The sequence below is a fragment of the Carassius carassius genome, chromosome 12 (genome assembly GCF_963082965.1).
Source record: "Carassius carassius chromosome 12, fCarCar2.1, whole genome shotgun sequence".
In the NCBI taxonomy this organism is placed as follows: Eukaryota; Metazoa; Chordata; class Actinopteri; order Cypriniformes; family Cyprinidae; genus Carassius; species Carassius carassius.
In genome coordinates this window covers 32,642,656-32,658,391 of record NC_081766.1, presented here as the reverse complement: position 1 = coordinate 32,658,391, position 15,736 = coordinate 32,642,656, and the positions used below count along the sequence as shown (strand labels likewise).

Below are 15,736 nucleotides of genomic sequence, written 5' to 3'. Positions count from 1 at the left end.
AGAGAGAGAGAGAGAGAGAGAGAGAGAGAGAGAGAGAGAGAGAGAGAGAGAGAGAGAGAGAGAGAGAGAGAGAGATTCTGCGCATGCGCTGTTGGAGCGGTTTCGAAGTTGACTCGGGGTGTTTCAACAGGAAGGCGGACATGTTTGGTCAGGCAGAGGGAGAAAATCGGGCACCCAGTGTATTTTTTTATATATATATTTTTTGAATGGTAACATCTCTAAGGCTTGAGTCGTCCTCATACCCGGAGCATCGTGGATTACACACTTGTTGGAAAAGTGAAAGCCGGCATGCGGGCTCAGAGGGATTTATCACCGGAGGATTTGTAAAGGATCGTTTTAACCAGGATCTTGTTTTAACTCATCGAAATTTTCAAGGCGAAGTTTGTTTTCCGCCACTTTCTCACCCTGCAGCTGTCAGCCTCGCTCGGCCTGGCGAGCTTTTATAAACACAGAGGCCTGGAGAAAGTGAACTTCATGTGGCCGCATGCTAACTCTGCAGCATTTGTTTTTATCACTTATTTTCGTCTGGATGTGATCAGTGTGCGTGTTTTAAAAGAGCCCATTCCCTTCATATCTCCCGAAGCTAAATTAGCTTAGCTCGGTGTAATCTGCTGAAGTTGTCATGGACTAATCCCACTCCTTGTCCTGTTGTCGTTTTGTTTCGAAAATGTGGCTTTTTGTCATCTCTCGGCGTTGTATACGATTCAACGAGAGTGATATTAAGGCAGTAAGGCACAAAACGTTGCCTTGTTCAAACTAGTGCTCCTTGTTTAGAGAGGGCAGAGGAAGTTAGCGAGGTAATTTGCTAATCTTAGCCCGTAACTCGAATCAAATCGGTCTGATCAGTTCTGAACATGTCTGCTGGAGAAAGTTTGACAGCTCGGTTCGAGAAGATCGATGCCATGCTGAAGGATCCCAGATCAGAGATCAACACAGACTGTCTGCTGGTGAGTGCATCTGGTTTATTGAGCAGATATCATTGTGTTTTGTAAATAGTATCCACTAAGGTCTGCACAAACTACTATAAACTGATTTAAACACGAGGCGCGTTCAGTATGCTCAGTGGATCTGATGCTTTATGACTTTGGCCAGTTTGTAATCACTCCAGTACAAAAGTCACACTTTCTTTGTGAGTGTTGCTGGATTGAAACATAAATACTTTGTCTAGCTAATTACTGATTTCTAGGCATTTGCTTGAAATGGTGACTTTTTTTTAGTGATAGAATTTTTGCCATGAATTGATTAATTGCTATTTTAAAAAATGTTTACATTTGCAGCACATGCATTACAGCTTTACACGTTTCTTGAACAGCTCTTGGTAGTTAATTGCAGGGTTGAACCTACAACCATTTGGTAACCAGCAGGGTCTTTACTTAACCACTAGGCCACACCATCCATGCTCAGGGTTTTCAATGAACTTGCATTTGTACCATGTGTGTGTGTTTACCTGCAGTTTGCACTGATGTCAAAATTAGCAATTTTTTTAATTGATTTGATGAATTATTTCAGTGTTTTCATACATCTGAGCTCTTTGGACTTCTGTGAGTTGAGTGTTGCATACACAGACACACAGATTGTGTGTTATTTATTTTTTGAACAGTTACAGTGTTAAATCTCACTTTGCATTAAAATGTTCTCACTGAGATTTTTAGTTCTTAATAGTGGCATCAGTGACACTTCCTGTAAAGTCTTTTTATATAGTCTTCAGTCTCACAGGCTTTGACAGCATCAGTAGTAGCAAGTACAGGTCACAGGATTTACAGTAATGTGTTGATTTAGATTTTATGTGTGTATAGATATAGATATATTTATAGGCCTAAATGGCTATGACCATTCATAACCCTTTTTGGTTTTGTGTATGTCACTATAAAACAGATAGTTCCAGTCTGCAGGGCCTCACTCTGGGCGACTAAAAGATGTCTAAGTGAGTGAGGGAAAAAATTTGGGGTTGGAGGGAAAAATATTTATCAGATTTTTTTGCGTTCTCTATGGCATATTTGGTCTTTTCTTATCACCATCTTCATTAAGCCGTGTTTTCTTTATGGGAGGAAAAAGCTTCTGGCTTTACCTGCTTTCATGTATAATTTATTAATAAACTGTATTCCGAATTCTTAACCATTAATAATTATGCATTTTCTTTCTATGAAGGATAGCTGACGCTTAAATTTTAACTGGGTTACGTTCATATTCTGGGCTGTTCTGCTTGTCTGTATGCTTTATTAAGAAGGTGTGTACTGAATTTAGTCATCCAGTGTTTTACATTAAGAGTTGTAGTAAAACCGTGCCTTAATAAGCATGCACTGACTATTTCTTCAAGTTCAAAACGAATCTCTATGAACCGCTCCATTGTGCACTTCTGGAGCTGTATAAACCACTACAAGCTGTAAAATAAACAGGAGGTTTTTGTCCGACTCCGAACTCAACTGGTTTTGTGAGAGAACGCAAAAGTTTTGCGAGGGAACGCAAAAAATCGGAAAAATATTTTTTCCTCCCACCCCAGATTTTATCACTCACTCTGATTTTTTTCCACAACCCTCTACGCACACCTTGGCAATTGAATCGCCATTGGCTAGTAATAGTTTACTCTCCAGACTGATAAAAATTCAATTGGGGAAAAAACTAACAAAAATACTGATAGGATAATAATGATATAAATTCTAATAGTAAGAACTATAAAACACACTAAGAATTACTAAGGGTTAATGAGCTGCTGGATTCATGAATATTACCGTATTTTCCGCACTATAAGGCGCACTTAAAAGCCTTTTAATTTTCTCAAAAAACGACAGTGCGCCTTATAAACCGAAGCGCATTTATTTATGGATCAATGCACTCTGTCAAAATATTGACATTCCCTTTAGCACAGCTCCATCTAGTGGATGCATAACACAAACCCAGTCAAACGTCTGACTGCAGTATCTTCTATTCTATGCGCTTTATAATCCGGTGCGCCCTATATATGAAAACAGTTCTGAAATAGGCCATTCATTGAAGGTGCGCCTTATAATCCAGTGCGCCTTATAGTGCGGAAAATACGGTAATCAGGTTTTGTGCGTTTGCTTGAACTGATTTGCTGAAATCAAAACAGGGACGATAATAGGTGAGCGCCAGCCAATGAGATTGCCGTTTGTGCATTAACTCCACCCACTACCGGAAAACCAGGCTGTTCTTAAAAGCTGAAGACTTCCATAGGAACGCTGTTATTTTGACAGGAAAATAAAACAAAGAATATTGTTTAAGTCAATTCTCTCTCTCTCGGTCTCTGTGTGTGTGTGTGAGAGAAAGCGACGGCGATTTGTGCTCCTTCACACCAGAGTTTAATGGTACATCATATACAGGTGCGCTGCGTTTCCATTGAGATGAACTGAGAAATATCACAGATCGCTTGACGAAGAGTGAAACTCTGAAGCCCTCAGACAGAGTCAGAGTGTTTGCGAGTGAAATATATCTGCGCTAAACTTATACTTAGCCTCCAACTAACACACTGGCGAGTAAAATCTGAGAATTTATTAGCCATTGGCTAATATTAGACATCATTTAGTCACCAGAATGAAGATTTAGTCGCATATGCGAGTGATTTACTCGCAATGTAGAGGGTTGTTCCACCACGATGACCCTTAAGGGGCTCCGTGAACATTAGCCATTGGCTAATAAATTATTTTTTACTCATCTGTGTATGAGTTAGAGGCCAAGTACAGGTTCAGCACCGATGTATTTTCACTCTGACTGAGCACTTCAGAGTTTTGCTCTCCGTTAAGTGAATTATGCTATTGTTCAGTTTTCCTCAATTGTTGCCCCGTAAACTAGTGTGAAGGCGCACGACTCGCTTTACTGCTTTACTGAGAGCACTGTTTCTCACACCCATGCAAAGAAAGAAAGCGAGAGAGTCTTAGGATCTGTTTACACTAGTGCTTCTTCTTTTTAAAATTTTCTTTCTTTTTACGTTTTCACTGCCTTTCAGAAACGGTCTTCGTCCACACTACACAACGAAAGGTCGCAGGTCACGTGACTGTTCATGCAAGTACAACAATGAGCATGATGTTATCGTTTACACGCAGAGTGAATGTGGGCAGCCTTGCCATCGTGTTCAAAAGTCTCCGTTTCGGGCCGTTTACACTGAAACACAATCCAGAGTTTTCAAACTAAAACAGGGTCTGCAGCGTTTTCAAAAGTCTCCGTTTTGATTTACAAAAAAATTCACATCTTTCGGAGTTTTATTTCAGTAGCGTCATGCAGTACTGTACTACAAAATGATAATTTTCACTTCACTGCATATAAAACCAGTGGTAAATACATAACAATAACAGTGGTAAAACAAAACATTTTTAAATAAATTAAGTGTTACATTAAGCTGTTCCTACTCAAGCTTGTGCCATTAGAAAACAGTAAATAACATATGCCATATTACCACAATAGTTGACATACCACAAAAGTTTGTAACATTAATAAACATTTAAACAACAATAAACAACAATAAACATTTAGACATGTCTTTGCATTTGCTGTGAATTATGAAAAAAATGTTAAAAATCGGTTTTAAAAAACACTCAAAAAAGAGACTTCTCTCTAGAATTATGTTTTTAAGCTAACAAGATCATTGAATTACTTTTGTGAGGTAGCCTAAATGTGATATTTGACACATGGTATAATTGTTTTATTGACGTCTTTCTGCAAGTAAAGCTCTGATTGAAATCCCTGTATCTTTCAGAATGCTTTCTGAGGTCCAGTCATGTTTATTTTTTGTGCTATAACTAGTAGTAAATAGGAAGAGGTGATCGGTTCACCTGCCACTTGATCTGAAGTGGATTCAGCAGTCTGTCATGACACATTAAAGAACATCAAAACCACTTCATTTCTTGAGAGAAGGTAGAGATACAAAAACAGGATTACTTGAAATAAAAAGAGTTGTTGTTGTTTTTTAGTATGTTGTTAGGGCTGTGACGGTTGCCATGACAACCGCGTCACCGCAGTGGTCGGTTGCTACCGCGGTTGTCTACTACCACCTGGCGGTAGTGCACGCGACGTCACAAACTCTATAGCAAGCATAATAAAAAGTTTTGTATATTAGTGTAATAACTGTAATAGTTGCAAATTCTAAGTCTAGGGTTATTAACAAATTACCTCAAACACAGCGTTTCCTTTTAGATATGCAGATTTGAGCGCAGGAAAATACAGTTTATGCATTCAGCAAATTAATTTAGTGTTGGGCGATGGATCTTGTTGGGAAAGCAAATACCGCATCACCGATCTGGAGTCATCTGCATTCATGTCACCCATCAGCATTTGCACAAGTTCTCGTGATCGCAAACGCTGGCTGGTCAGGTTTGGTGAGGCTTTCTCCAAACTGGCCAAATACAAACGAGACAGCGATGAATAAACGATGGTAACAAGAAATATGGCAACGATTCCTATTTCAAAGAGAGCGCGTTCAGATGAAGAGTTAGTTATTGAGCTTGCTTGGTGGCGGAAAAGTAAACTGACGCAACACAACCGCGTTGCGACAGGTTTAGTCTGTCTAGTGTCTATACAGGACATTTGAACTCCGTGTCAGTAGCCTACATCACAGACCGGACGGGGATTTATCATGTCGTGTTGTGCTGCATCCAGTGTAGCATCACTGATTATAATGAGTATTTTGTCGCGCTGCGTCGCTCGCGTCCGTTAGATAGGGGGTATTTAACCTTTCTTATTTAGGCTACTTTCTTGTTTAACTTAATTATTTCTTTGATATTTATTTTAGTGTTTTGCAGGTGGCGTTCACTGACAGAAGTGCTCAAATAAACACTAACTGACGAGTTAAATAGGATGTGTTAGAGGAGTGAGACAGTGCTGGGCTGATTTCTAGACGTGCATACATATAAATATATCCTGTATATAATATATATAAAATATATTACATGCATGCACAGTTTAAGTCAGCTTTAATCACCTTTTTTGGTAATTCCATGAATTAACTGACCACGACACTGCTTGCACATAGTTTATTTCGCAGTTTGATATGAAAGGATACGCACAAAGGAAGCGCGCCGCCTTTGAGCACAGGACCGTCCGCGCTCGCTTAACTTGCACCTGATAATAAAGTGAAGTGGAGCGCGTGTCTGAAATGTCTCCTGTTCAGTCATTCTGCGACTGAATAAATTCACTTCTTGTCTTGAGAAAAAGTGACAGAAGCAGCAGTTGTGAGAGGGTGGCCATCCCCGCCCCTACGTAAAATAATTTGAATACGTTAAACTGGAAAAAAATTATCGCCTTCGTTAACGAGCAAATTTTGACACTAATATATTTATACATACATGTATGTGTGTTTTTTTTTTTTTCTTCTTTTTTTTTTTTTTCAAACACCGCGCCACCGGCGGTTGTTGGTCCATGACTACCGCGGTGGTAAAAATCAGCCACCGTCACAGCCCTATATGTTGTAGAGGTCTCGATCTTAATACATTGATAAATAATTTCACATGCACACCATACCATTCATACAAAAGCAACAAGAAAGAAAAGGCATGAGATCTTCAAACTTCACATGACTCTTTATGTGCACTGCATGAGAGAGACAATGTGTGGAATAACCACCAAATCCTGAGCAAATATTGAAACCATGTGATCAGGATATTATAAAAACTATTTAATTTAATTTGTTTAGTCACATGGAATCATTCTGCAAGCGTTCTGCGAAACCTGGTATCTACACTGATTTTGTTAACAAATAATGTTTGATTCCTCAGATCAGTCAGACAGATGGACTCACTGAAAAAAGGAGGGCGATGAATTCATCTACAGGAGAGTTTTGATGAAAATGAAATGCTCCCAGGCAAAATGTTAGTGTTGCTCATCATGCCGTTGTGATGTAGTGTTCAAAAGGTTTTTGTTTCCATTTTAAAAAACTGAGATCTACTCACTCATAAATTACACACAAGGCTGTTTTTATGTAAACATTTTAATAACAGAATTATGTTTATACTTCAGTGTCTTTGAAATAGAAACATTTAAGTCGTGGCTGTGATAACCTTTTCATGACAGTTTTTCAGACCTACATTAAATAACGAACTGGTAAAGTAAAAATTGAATAAATATGCAATATAGATGCATATATTTATCAAAATGCTTATCTCTAAGTATTGAGTTTATGGACATTTAGAAGAACAGAATCACGGAATCCAGTCATAAAAATGGTATTTAGTGTATAACGCCAAATTTTGGATGAATAAATCAGAAATAGGTCAGTAAACTTAAATCAAAACGCGATATGGACTACTGCCTGGGAATATTAAGCTTCAAAAACACTATTTAAATAAGAATTCGGCATGTGTCTGTGTGAATGAGGGGCTCAGATGTACGGTTTTGTTTACTGCACACACATACTGAAGCACATGTGACATTTTCAGCCTCTACCGCCTCAATATACAAATACATGAACATAATCTCTAAAACTGCACTTCATAAGCACTTTGTTTCTTAATAGAAAATATATCGTCATATATACAAACTAGAAACTTCGACACTTCAAAAATAGTAAAAATGGAAACTTAAAGGTCTTCACAGCAACCCGTCAAAATAAAAGTTCGGTTTAACTTGAAGAAACTGTGACAGGAATTAATGAATGTAATGATAGTACTACTACTACTAATAAAATTATAATTATTATAAAGTTGCAATTGTCTTTCAACACTGATTGAGCAATTACACAAGACATAAGATATTTCAGCAAGTTTCTTTCAGCACACTTTCTGATGTTCATTTATGTTTATTTGATGTAACTAGTAGTAAAGATGAAGAGATCCGTTCACGTCCCACTTGAACTGATGTGGCTACAGCAATCTGTCACGCCTCATTAAAGAGGGTAAAACACATTTATTGTTTGTATTTCATGATAAAGTTGACATAATTTAAAAGATCATAGCTCATTGCGATTATTGGCTCTGTTGCGCTACAAATAATGCATAATGAAGCTTAAGCATGAACAGAAAACGGCATTTACGGCAAGACTGATCTTGAGACTTAAGAATTAAGATTAAAAATGAGAAATTGATATTGTTAATCCAACACTAGCTTCCACACAGCTGATATGTTTACCTGTTATAGCTTATCCATGCTGTGTGAACACAAGACAATTTAGCTAAGCCATTGCTAATTAAATGTCACAGATTTCAGCCCTCCAGAACAGTTTCGGTCAAAATTTTAGTGCATCAATAAAAATACACAATTAAAAAAATGGATGGATAAAATGCTATGGAATTCAATGGCTACCAGCAACTGTTTGGTTACCAGCATTCTTCAAAATATCTTATTTTGTGTCCAACAGAAGAAAGACACTCTTACAGTTTTGGAACAGCTTACGGTTGAGTAAATGATGACAGCATTTTCATTTTGAGTTAACTATGCCTTTAATTATAAATTATGAACAGTATTCCAAACTCCTAAGCAGTGAATAAATGGTAATGCAGGATCTATGGCTTTATAAAAAGATATCTTTAAATGATTGACAAGTTATAAATAAAATTGCATGCATTTGTAGAGGCCTAAGCATTGTGTTTGCTTTCACAAAAAGCAAATAGAAAGTGTTTTTTTTTTTTTTTTTTTTTTTTTTTTTTATTCATCTGAAGCTTTCACCTCTGGCCTGCTCTTCCCCCGAGGCTGGCCTCTTCTGCTCTGAGCGAAAGGCATCAGTGTTTCCAGCTTAAGTTATATTTTCCTCTGACTTTACATTCCTGGAGGAATGTGTCAGAAATTATATTTTCAACAACATTTCTCACCGCAAACTGACCTAATTCTGATTTCGTGGCACTGAAACTACTTTTGAAAATGTATTTTCAGATGTTGGTGAATTTAAACCTATTTCAAAGAATTGGACCAATGTGAATCATTCTATAATTCAGGGTACATTTCACATTTGGAAAAAAAAATGCTTTCACAGTAAAACAACTATTGGTTTCAGTTGATAGTTTTTATCTTATTCGTTAAACATCATTTTGATATTCTAAAGGAAAGCATGTTTTTCTGCTGGCGAGTTTATCAACTGTTACAGATCAACTGTATGGGTTTAAAGGTGACACAGTTGACAATTTCACCATTTTGGCTCATCATTTCAGTGGCACGCCAACCAAATATTATTTTCTCAATCAGCTTATCCTCAAAATTGAAAATTAAAAAATACTGCAAACCATTACAATGTACCTAGATGGGAAATTAATATAGGCTATAGGGTTGTGCCGATAGACGATAGTATCGTGTATCGACAATAGACGATAGCAGATGTCTCCGTCGATAGTCAAGACGATATTAGACTCATGGCCTAATAAGTCGTGGCCTAGTGTTTAGAGAGCTTGACTCCTAATCCTAGGGTTGTGGGTTCGAATCTTGGGCCGGCAATATCTCGACTTAGGTGCCCTTGATCAAGGCACCGAACCCCCAACTGCTCCCCGGGCGCCGCGGCATAAATGGCTGCCCACTGCTCTGGGTGTGTGTTCACAGTGTGTGTGTGTTCACTGCTCTGTGTGTGTGCACTTCGGATGGGTTAAATGCAGAGCACAAATTCTGAGTATGGGTCACCATACTTGGCTGAATGTCACTTTTTCATTCTCCTATTAATGTATTAGATTATTATAATAATAATAATAACTATTATTATTTACTACATTTTTTATTAGGCGGCCTATTCTAACTCGGCTATCAAACTGCCCAGCTATTTCACTTCAGCACCGCGTTTCACACACACACGCACGCACACACACTCTGAGCAGAAGACCATGTGCCTCCCATTTTTTATGAGCGCGTGCGCGTGGACAGGTGCGCACGGTAAGTAGGCACAAAAGCACAAATGCACATGTGCAGAAACCCATTGCTATACGAACCTGTGCAATCCGTCAATATAAGAATATAAAGACAGCCAGATGTTCAATAATTCTGGGCAATTGTTTGTTCACGTTTGTTGCAGAGCGGACCATCAGCATACGCTTTCAGAAGTATAAATGGAAGAAGTCTGCGATGCCCGTTTGTGCGTCCGGATCGCTCATGCGGAAAATATAACACAGGCTTAATGCATCAGTTCAATTGAACTTTACTCCAAATATATGAACTTACCTGTTTTGAATACTTTAAATTTAACATGTTCGTTTATGTCCAATATTAGTGTTAAACTGTTGGAATGTAAATGAAATCTACTATTGATTTTCACCGTTGACATTTAGACTGATAACTTCCTTGAGCAGATGCGGCAAATTAATCACAGGACGAGCGATATGACGGCTGCGTCCGATTATATATGAACTAGCTGTTTTAAATACAGTATTTTTATATTTAACATTAGTTTATCAGTATGTTCGAAAGTATATTTTTTAGATTATTGGTGATTCCATAGGTTCTCTATCGCACACCTGCAAGGTTTAAAACACCAAATAGTTCTGCTATGACAAGAACAAAGAGTTTCTTTCTTGCTCCACTCAAGCACGAATATATCGTGTATCGTCGATCTCACGGGCTGATGATATGACGATCTGAAAAATGACCATATCGCCCAACACTAATAGGTTACTCATTGAACAGTTAACAGATTGTTTTGGACATGAGATTTATTCGATCGAAAAATACATTTAAAATCGATCTGTTTTTCAAATGTATTTAGTTTGTAGAAGTACATTAAAAACAGATAATCTTGACTATGATTTTTTGAACTGTAATTTAAAGGACGTGAAGGCAGTTTTAACAAACACAATATATGTGTTTAAGATAATAGAATGTATTTGCATAATGCTTAACACACTGTTTTTATTGATATCAGTGGATGAGTAGTGTAAACTCTAGATTAATTCTAAAGTTTTGTTGTTGTCAGTTACTCACCCTCGTGTCATTTTAACCCATAAGACTACAGTTTTAATGAATCCATTTTGTAACCAAAATGTAAAAAGATCCAAAAAGGTCAGAAAGGCATTGTTAAATGAACTCACAGTTTTATGTTTGTTTTGACCCCCAGTCACGTGACCTGAAAACTGTGTAGGCATCCTGTGACGTGTTTAGGTTGAGGATGAATAGTAATGATCTCTGAACACTAGAGTGTTGTTTTGCTCTACAGAAGCTGTCGCTGATCAGTGAATGAAGGCCTTTGCTCACCCCCCCTCTTGCGGCCACCCCACCCACATCTTATTAAAATGCCCTGCTAATCAAAAAACCTCTTGTTTTGGACCCACAGGGGCCCCTGAGAGTATGTGTGTAACAGTGCAGTGCTTTATGGCCCATGCATATTCTTGTGGTTTGAGGTACAGATTTGCAGTTTAAAAAAAAAATGGTGGTGAATTAAGAATAGCAGAACTTGAGCAAAGTTGATTAATTGTTTTTTGACTACTGACGTGGACTAGAACAGTGACGGTGTGAATAAACGCACCCGTCTTTTTGTTAATGTTGAGGACTTGTGTGCACTAGTGATATCATAAGGTCATGTAATGTTTGTAAACATGTTGAAATACTTTATATTTGATTTAATACAATTACTACATCCCTAGTGTTAACAGACACAGAATTAAAGACACAGTCGTAACATAATGGCCATATGTTGATGCAACAGGCTCCTGTTTCAGAGAATGGGGCGACTAGACAATCTTTTGTAGCTCAATAAGTCTTTCTCCTTTTACTCTTTACACAGCAGATCTGGATTGATGGTGTTTTTGTCCCATATGTCACTTCTGGGAAAGACTTACATGGTCGTTTCATTCTGTTTTAACTCATGATTCATATAAAAACTCCACTTTTTACTGTAATATCCGGTTGGAAATAAGGTTGTAATACTAATCTAAAACCGTTTGTATATTGAAATTGATAGAATGACAAAGAGTGGCACTTCCTTCACACCTCCCACTAGCAGATTTGTTTCCTCGCCCTGAGGTTGTGTTAACTGAACAAAGACTTCCGGGCTTTCTCGTGCTTTATGTCACGTTATTACTAGAGAAACTCCCTTCTGTGGTTTTGTTGGTTCTTGCTTAAGTAGTAGGTGATTAGGAGGTGAGTGAAGCTGTTTCTTGATTTCAAGAATTGGATTAGAATTGATCCTCTGTGGATGTGGATGACGTTGAATGAGTACACATTAAAAGGATGCAAGATTGTGTAAGAATGCATGTTTGAGTCTCAGCTGTGATGCTGTCTCCAGCACGTGTGCAGCGAAGCTCAGCTAATGCATGGAATCTATTTGAGATGATGAAGTGGTTCAGGCGTGAAATAGTTTCTTTGTATTCTTAAGAGAAGATTGTTTCAAAATCTTTTATCATGCACTTTCAAATGAAGTTTTTACAGTTTCTTTTGAGTACTTCTTGTCAGTATGAAACTGACAGTTTCTCTTCCATTGCATTTAGCATCCTGTGTGAACATCCCATAATGTAGCACTTACAGTATCTTACTTAATAGTCATAAACAGCACTCCACAGTAGTGTGCACGATATTGGGAAAAAATGACATTGCGCTATTTTATTTTTCTGCGATTATATATTGCGATATGAAATCTAATCAAATTTTTTCTTACAAACAAAAATGGGGTGAGCACACTTACATTCTCATTTTAAATGATTTAAACATCAGAGTATTATTTAAATTAGAGTAAATTACTTGTTTGTAGCTTTAGGATATGGTTTGAATTGTTAACATATTAACTAACATGAACTTACCATGAGCAATACTTTTGTTACTATATTTATTAATCTTTGTTTATCTTAGTTTATAAAAACACAGCTGTTCATTGTTTGGTAATGTTACTTCACAGTGCATTAACTATGTTAACAAATACTGTACAACTTTTGATTTCAACAATGAAGGCTGTAGCCTAAATGTTGAAATTAACAATGTTTTAGAAGTGCAGTTTAGTAATAGTAAATGTTAAATAATGTAGTTAAATAGTTTAATAAATAGAACATCATTGTAAAGTGTTACAGATTTTTTTTATACACCAATTCAGACGTCTCGTGAGTTCAGTGTTGGACAGGTCAGTCGTTTAAATCATCCATTAAATTGAATCGGTTCAAAGGAATCATTAGTTCGCGAATCAGCGTTGTGTAATTATCTCTGTAGTTTAGGATATCGCACAAGATTTGACAACACAGAAAACATTTCATCACTGGATAGTTATTTTGTTTTTTTTGGACACCATCCTGTCAATTGATTTCGATTAATATGCGCGAGAGAGCAAGACAGCGCTCGTGTTGTTTGAAGAAGGTGAAGGTGAGCATGCGCGCACGGCCGAGGCTCGCTCGCTCTCGTGTACATAGCGATATCGATGCTAAAACGACACATCGTGCAGCCCTACTCCACAGTGTAATTTGAACGTGTACAAGATCTGGGCAATTATGGCCAAAAAAAAGAATATTCATGTTAAAAAAAAATCAGACAGCTCGATATTGATTCATTTTATTTCTTTCCAGTTTAAAGGCAGATTTTTGCACCTAAGTGAATGTTGTAGAAACTAGACTGTTAATTGTGGTTTTGAACTACTCCTTTATGGTCAGAACATGACAAGCACTTCACATTTTTGAATAGCTTGTTTACAGTCATGCGATTCTGATGACGAGAAATTCAGACGGAGAGCAGGAAGTAAAAAGCAGAATGGATGAGATTGTGGAAAGTCTGTACCGTCTTAGTTTAGACACTATTACACGATTTCTCAACTAAACTGAAACACTTGGCTGCCATCAAGGTGGTGGATATAGACTAAGCAACTAACCCTGATTGTAAACTAGCTATTTTGAAAGTGAATCCTGCTTTTATATGAAGGATGCAGGTAGTGGTCGACCGATATAGTTTTTTTGACAGCTGATGCCAATATCTTGGAAAGCAGGGGGGCCGATAGCCGATATCATTTTTATTTTATTTTATACATTTTTTTAAGAAATTTGAAATCATTTGACACTGCGTTAAAAAATAAATGTGTAAAATAAACATATACTTTAGATCACAAAGTATTTATTTAACAAATATATAATTAAAAAGGAAGGAACCACTGTAACCAACGGGGCACTCAGTATTCTGGGAAGTTTGTGTGCATTGGGAATCATTTTTTCAAATAAAGCAAGGATAACCTTCATTTTACATACAACACACAGTGAAAATAACATGACAGTGGGCGAACGCATAAAGCGCAGCATAATTTTAAATCACGAGTTAAAAATTTAAAGCATTCAATTCACACGGACCGACTGTCACACAGAGAACACAAGATCATGCTCGATACACACTTCACAAGATCTCACAGCTTGAGTCGTCTAAGTTTGCAACGTTTGTGAAATTAAATGTTCATTGGTCATTCAAAGATTTGTTTAAATTATATAAATGAGCATTTTATGTGTAATTTGCTTAATGCTGACGGCAAATGAGAAAGTATTTTTAATGTTTGCCTTTCTATTACTAATAATATAAAAGCAATTGTTATAATACTTTTTGTATACATTTTAATTAATTTGTTTAACCTTTCTATCTGATTATCAGGCAGACTTCTATCTGTATTAGACAGAACTGTTAACGATGATGACGAACGAGAGAGAGAGCGTGAGAACGGTGACTGCTGCTCTCAGCGCCGTCAAAATAAAAGTCACAAAAGGCCACATGGGCCAAGCAGAAAAACTTATCGGGCTATGCCGATATTTAAAAAAAGCCAAATATTGGCCGATATATCGGTCAACCACTAAATGCAGGATATATGTCACTCCTGAAACTGTGCATCATGTACAGGGCTTGTGGCTGTTAGTCCTGTTAGCAGCACATAAAACAAAACTTTTATTCTAATTCTGAATGGATTATAGCTTAGAAAGCGAACATATAATGCTTCCATATAATCACTAAAAAGCTTTCAAGCAAATCAATTTATCGCAATCTCGCAGTGTTCCGTTATAATCAATGAAGCTCTCTAAAATAGACATATAATATCTTATTTACATTGTGTCTATGTGTGGTGTTTGGCATCTCATGCTGAATGTGTGATCGTTGGCAGCACTCTATCTAATTATGCTTTTCTTTATTAATATATTATTATATCTTAAATAAACCATTTTCACCTCGGGTTTTCAGTCAATTTCTTGTCTTTTCCCCCCTTGAACAACAAAAATTCCATACACAATAAAATTAACTTGTGGTTTCTTTTGAGCAAACAACACAAAACGGGCATTCTGAGTTTCTGCTAGCGATTTCTATACAGAAGAATCACTTCCTGCCCTCCAGCTGCATTTCGCACCACAGCTATTATGTCATGCAAAAAACCTGTTCTTCTTCGCTTCTTCATGTTCTGAGTGTTATTGTTTCAAATCATGAGTCAGGTTTGTGTTCCTGACTTTGAGACGTATCTTCAGCCCAGTTTGCAGGCTTTTTAGTGTTCATTTGTGTTCTTCTCTGAACTCAAGCACTTCTCTCTGGATCACTCAGCGCTGTTTAGTCTTGCATGAACGCATCTGCTCTAATGAGTCGAGAGGATAAACATCCATGTGGCACTGTTTCATGTTGCATAAACATTATATCGTACTATTGTTATCAATTTGTCAAGGAAAATTAAATTGCGATAATTATTGTTATTTTATCGCCCTGTCATCTGCATCTAGAAAGTTCTGTTTAAAGTGCACCACACATTAGGTTGTCAACGTGGTGTAAATGTAAAACTAAGTCACTTGTTAAATATCTTTGCAGAAAAGATGCATGAAATATGAAGCATCATATATCAAACGTACAGTAGTAGTTCTTTTCAGGTTTTCATTCCACTGCATTGCTTTTCTGCTGTTTA

The 15,736-nt window shown here is 37.2% G+C and overlaps 1 protein-coding gene across 1 annotated transcript in view; it reads left to right on the top strand.

Moving 5' to 3' along the window:
• The first annotated feature begins 845 nt into the window (after positions 1–845).
• Positions 846–15,736, top strand: part of LOC132155274 (rho-associated protein kinase 1-like) — a 66,041-nt gene continuing 51,150 nt past the window's right edge. Inside the window, exon 1 of the mRNA XM_059564153.1 lies at positions 846–947. Coding sequence (XP_059420136.1) covers positions 855–947 — 93 coding nt within the window. The 5' untranslated portion in view covers positions 846–854. The remainder of the gene's footprint in view (positions 948–15,736) is intronic.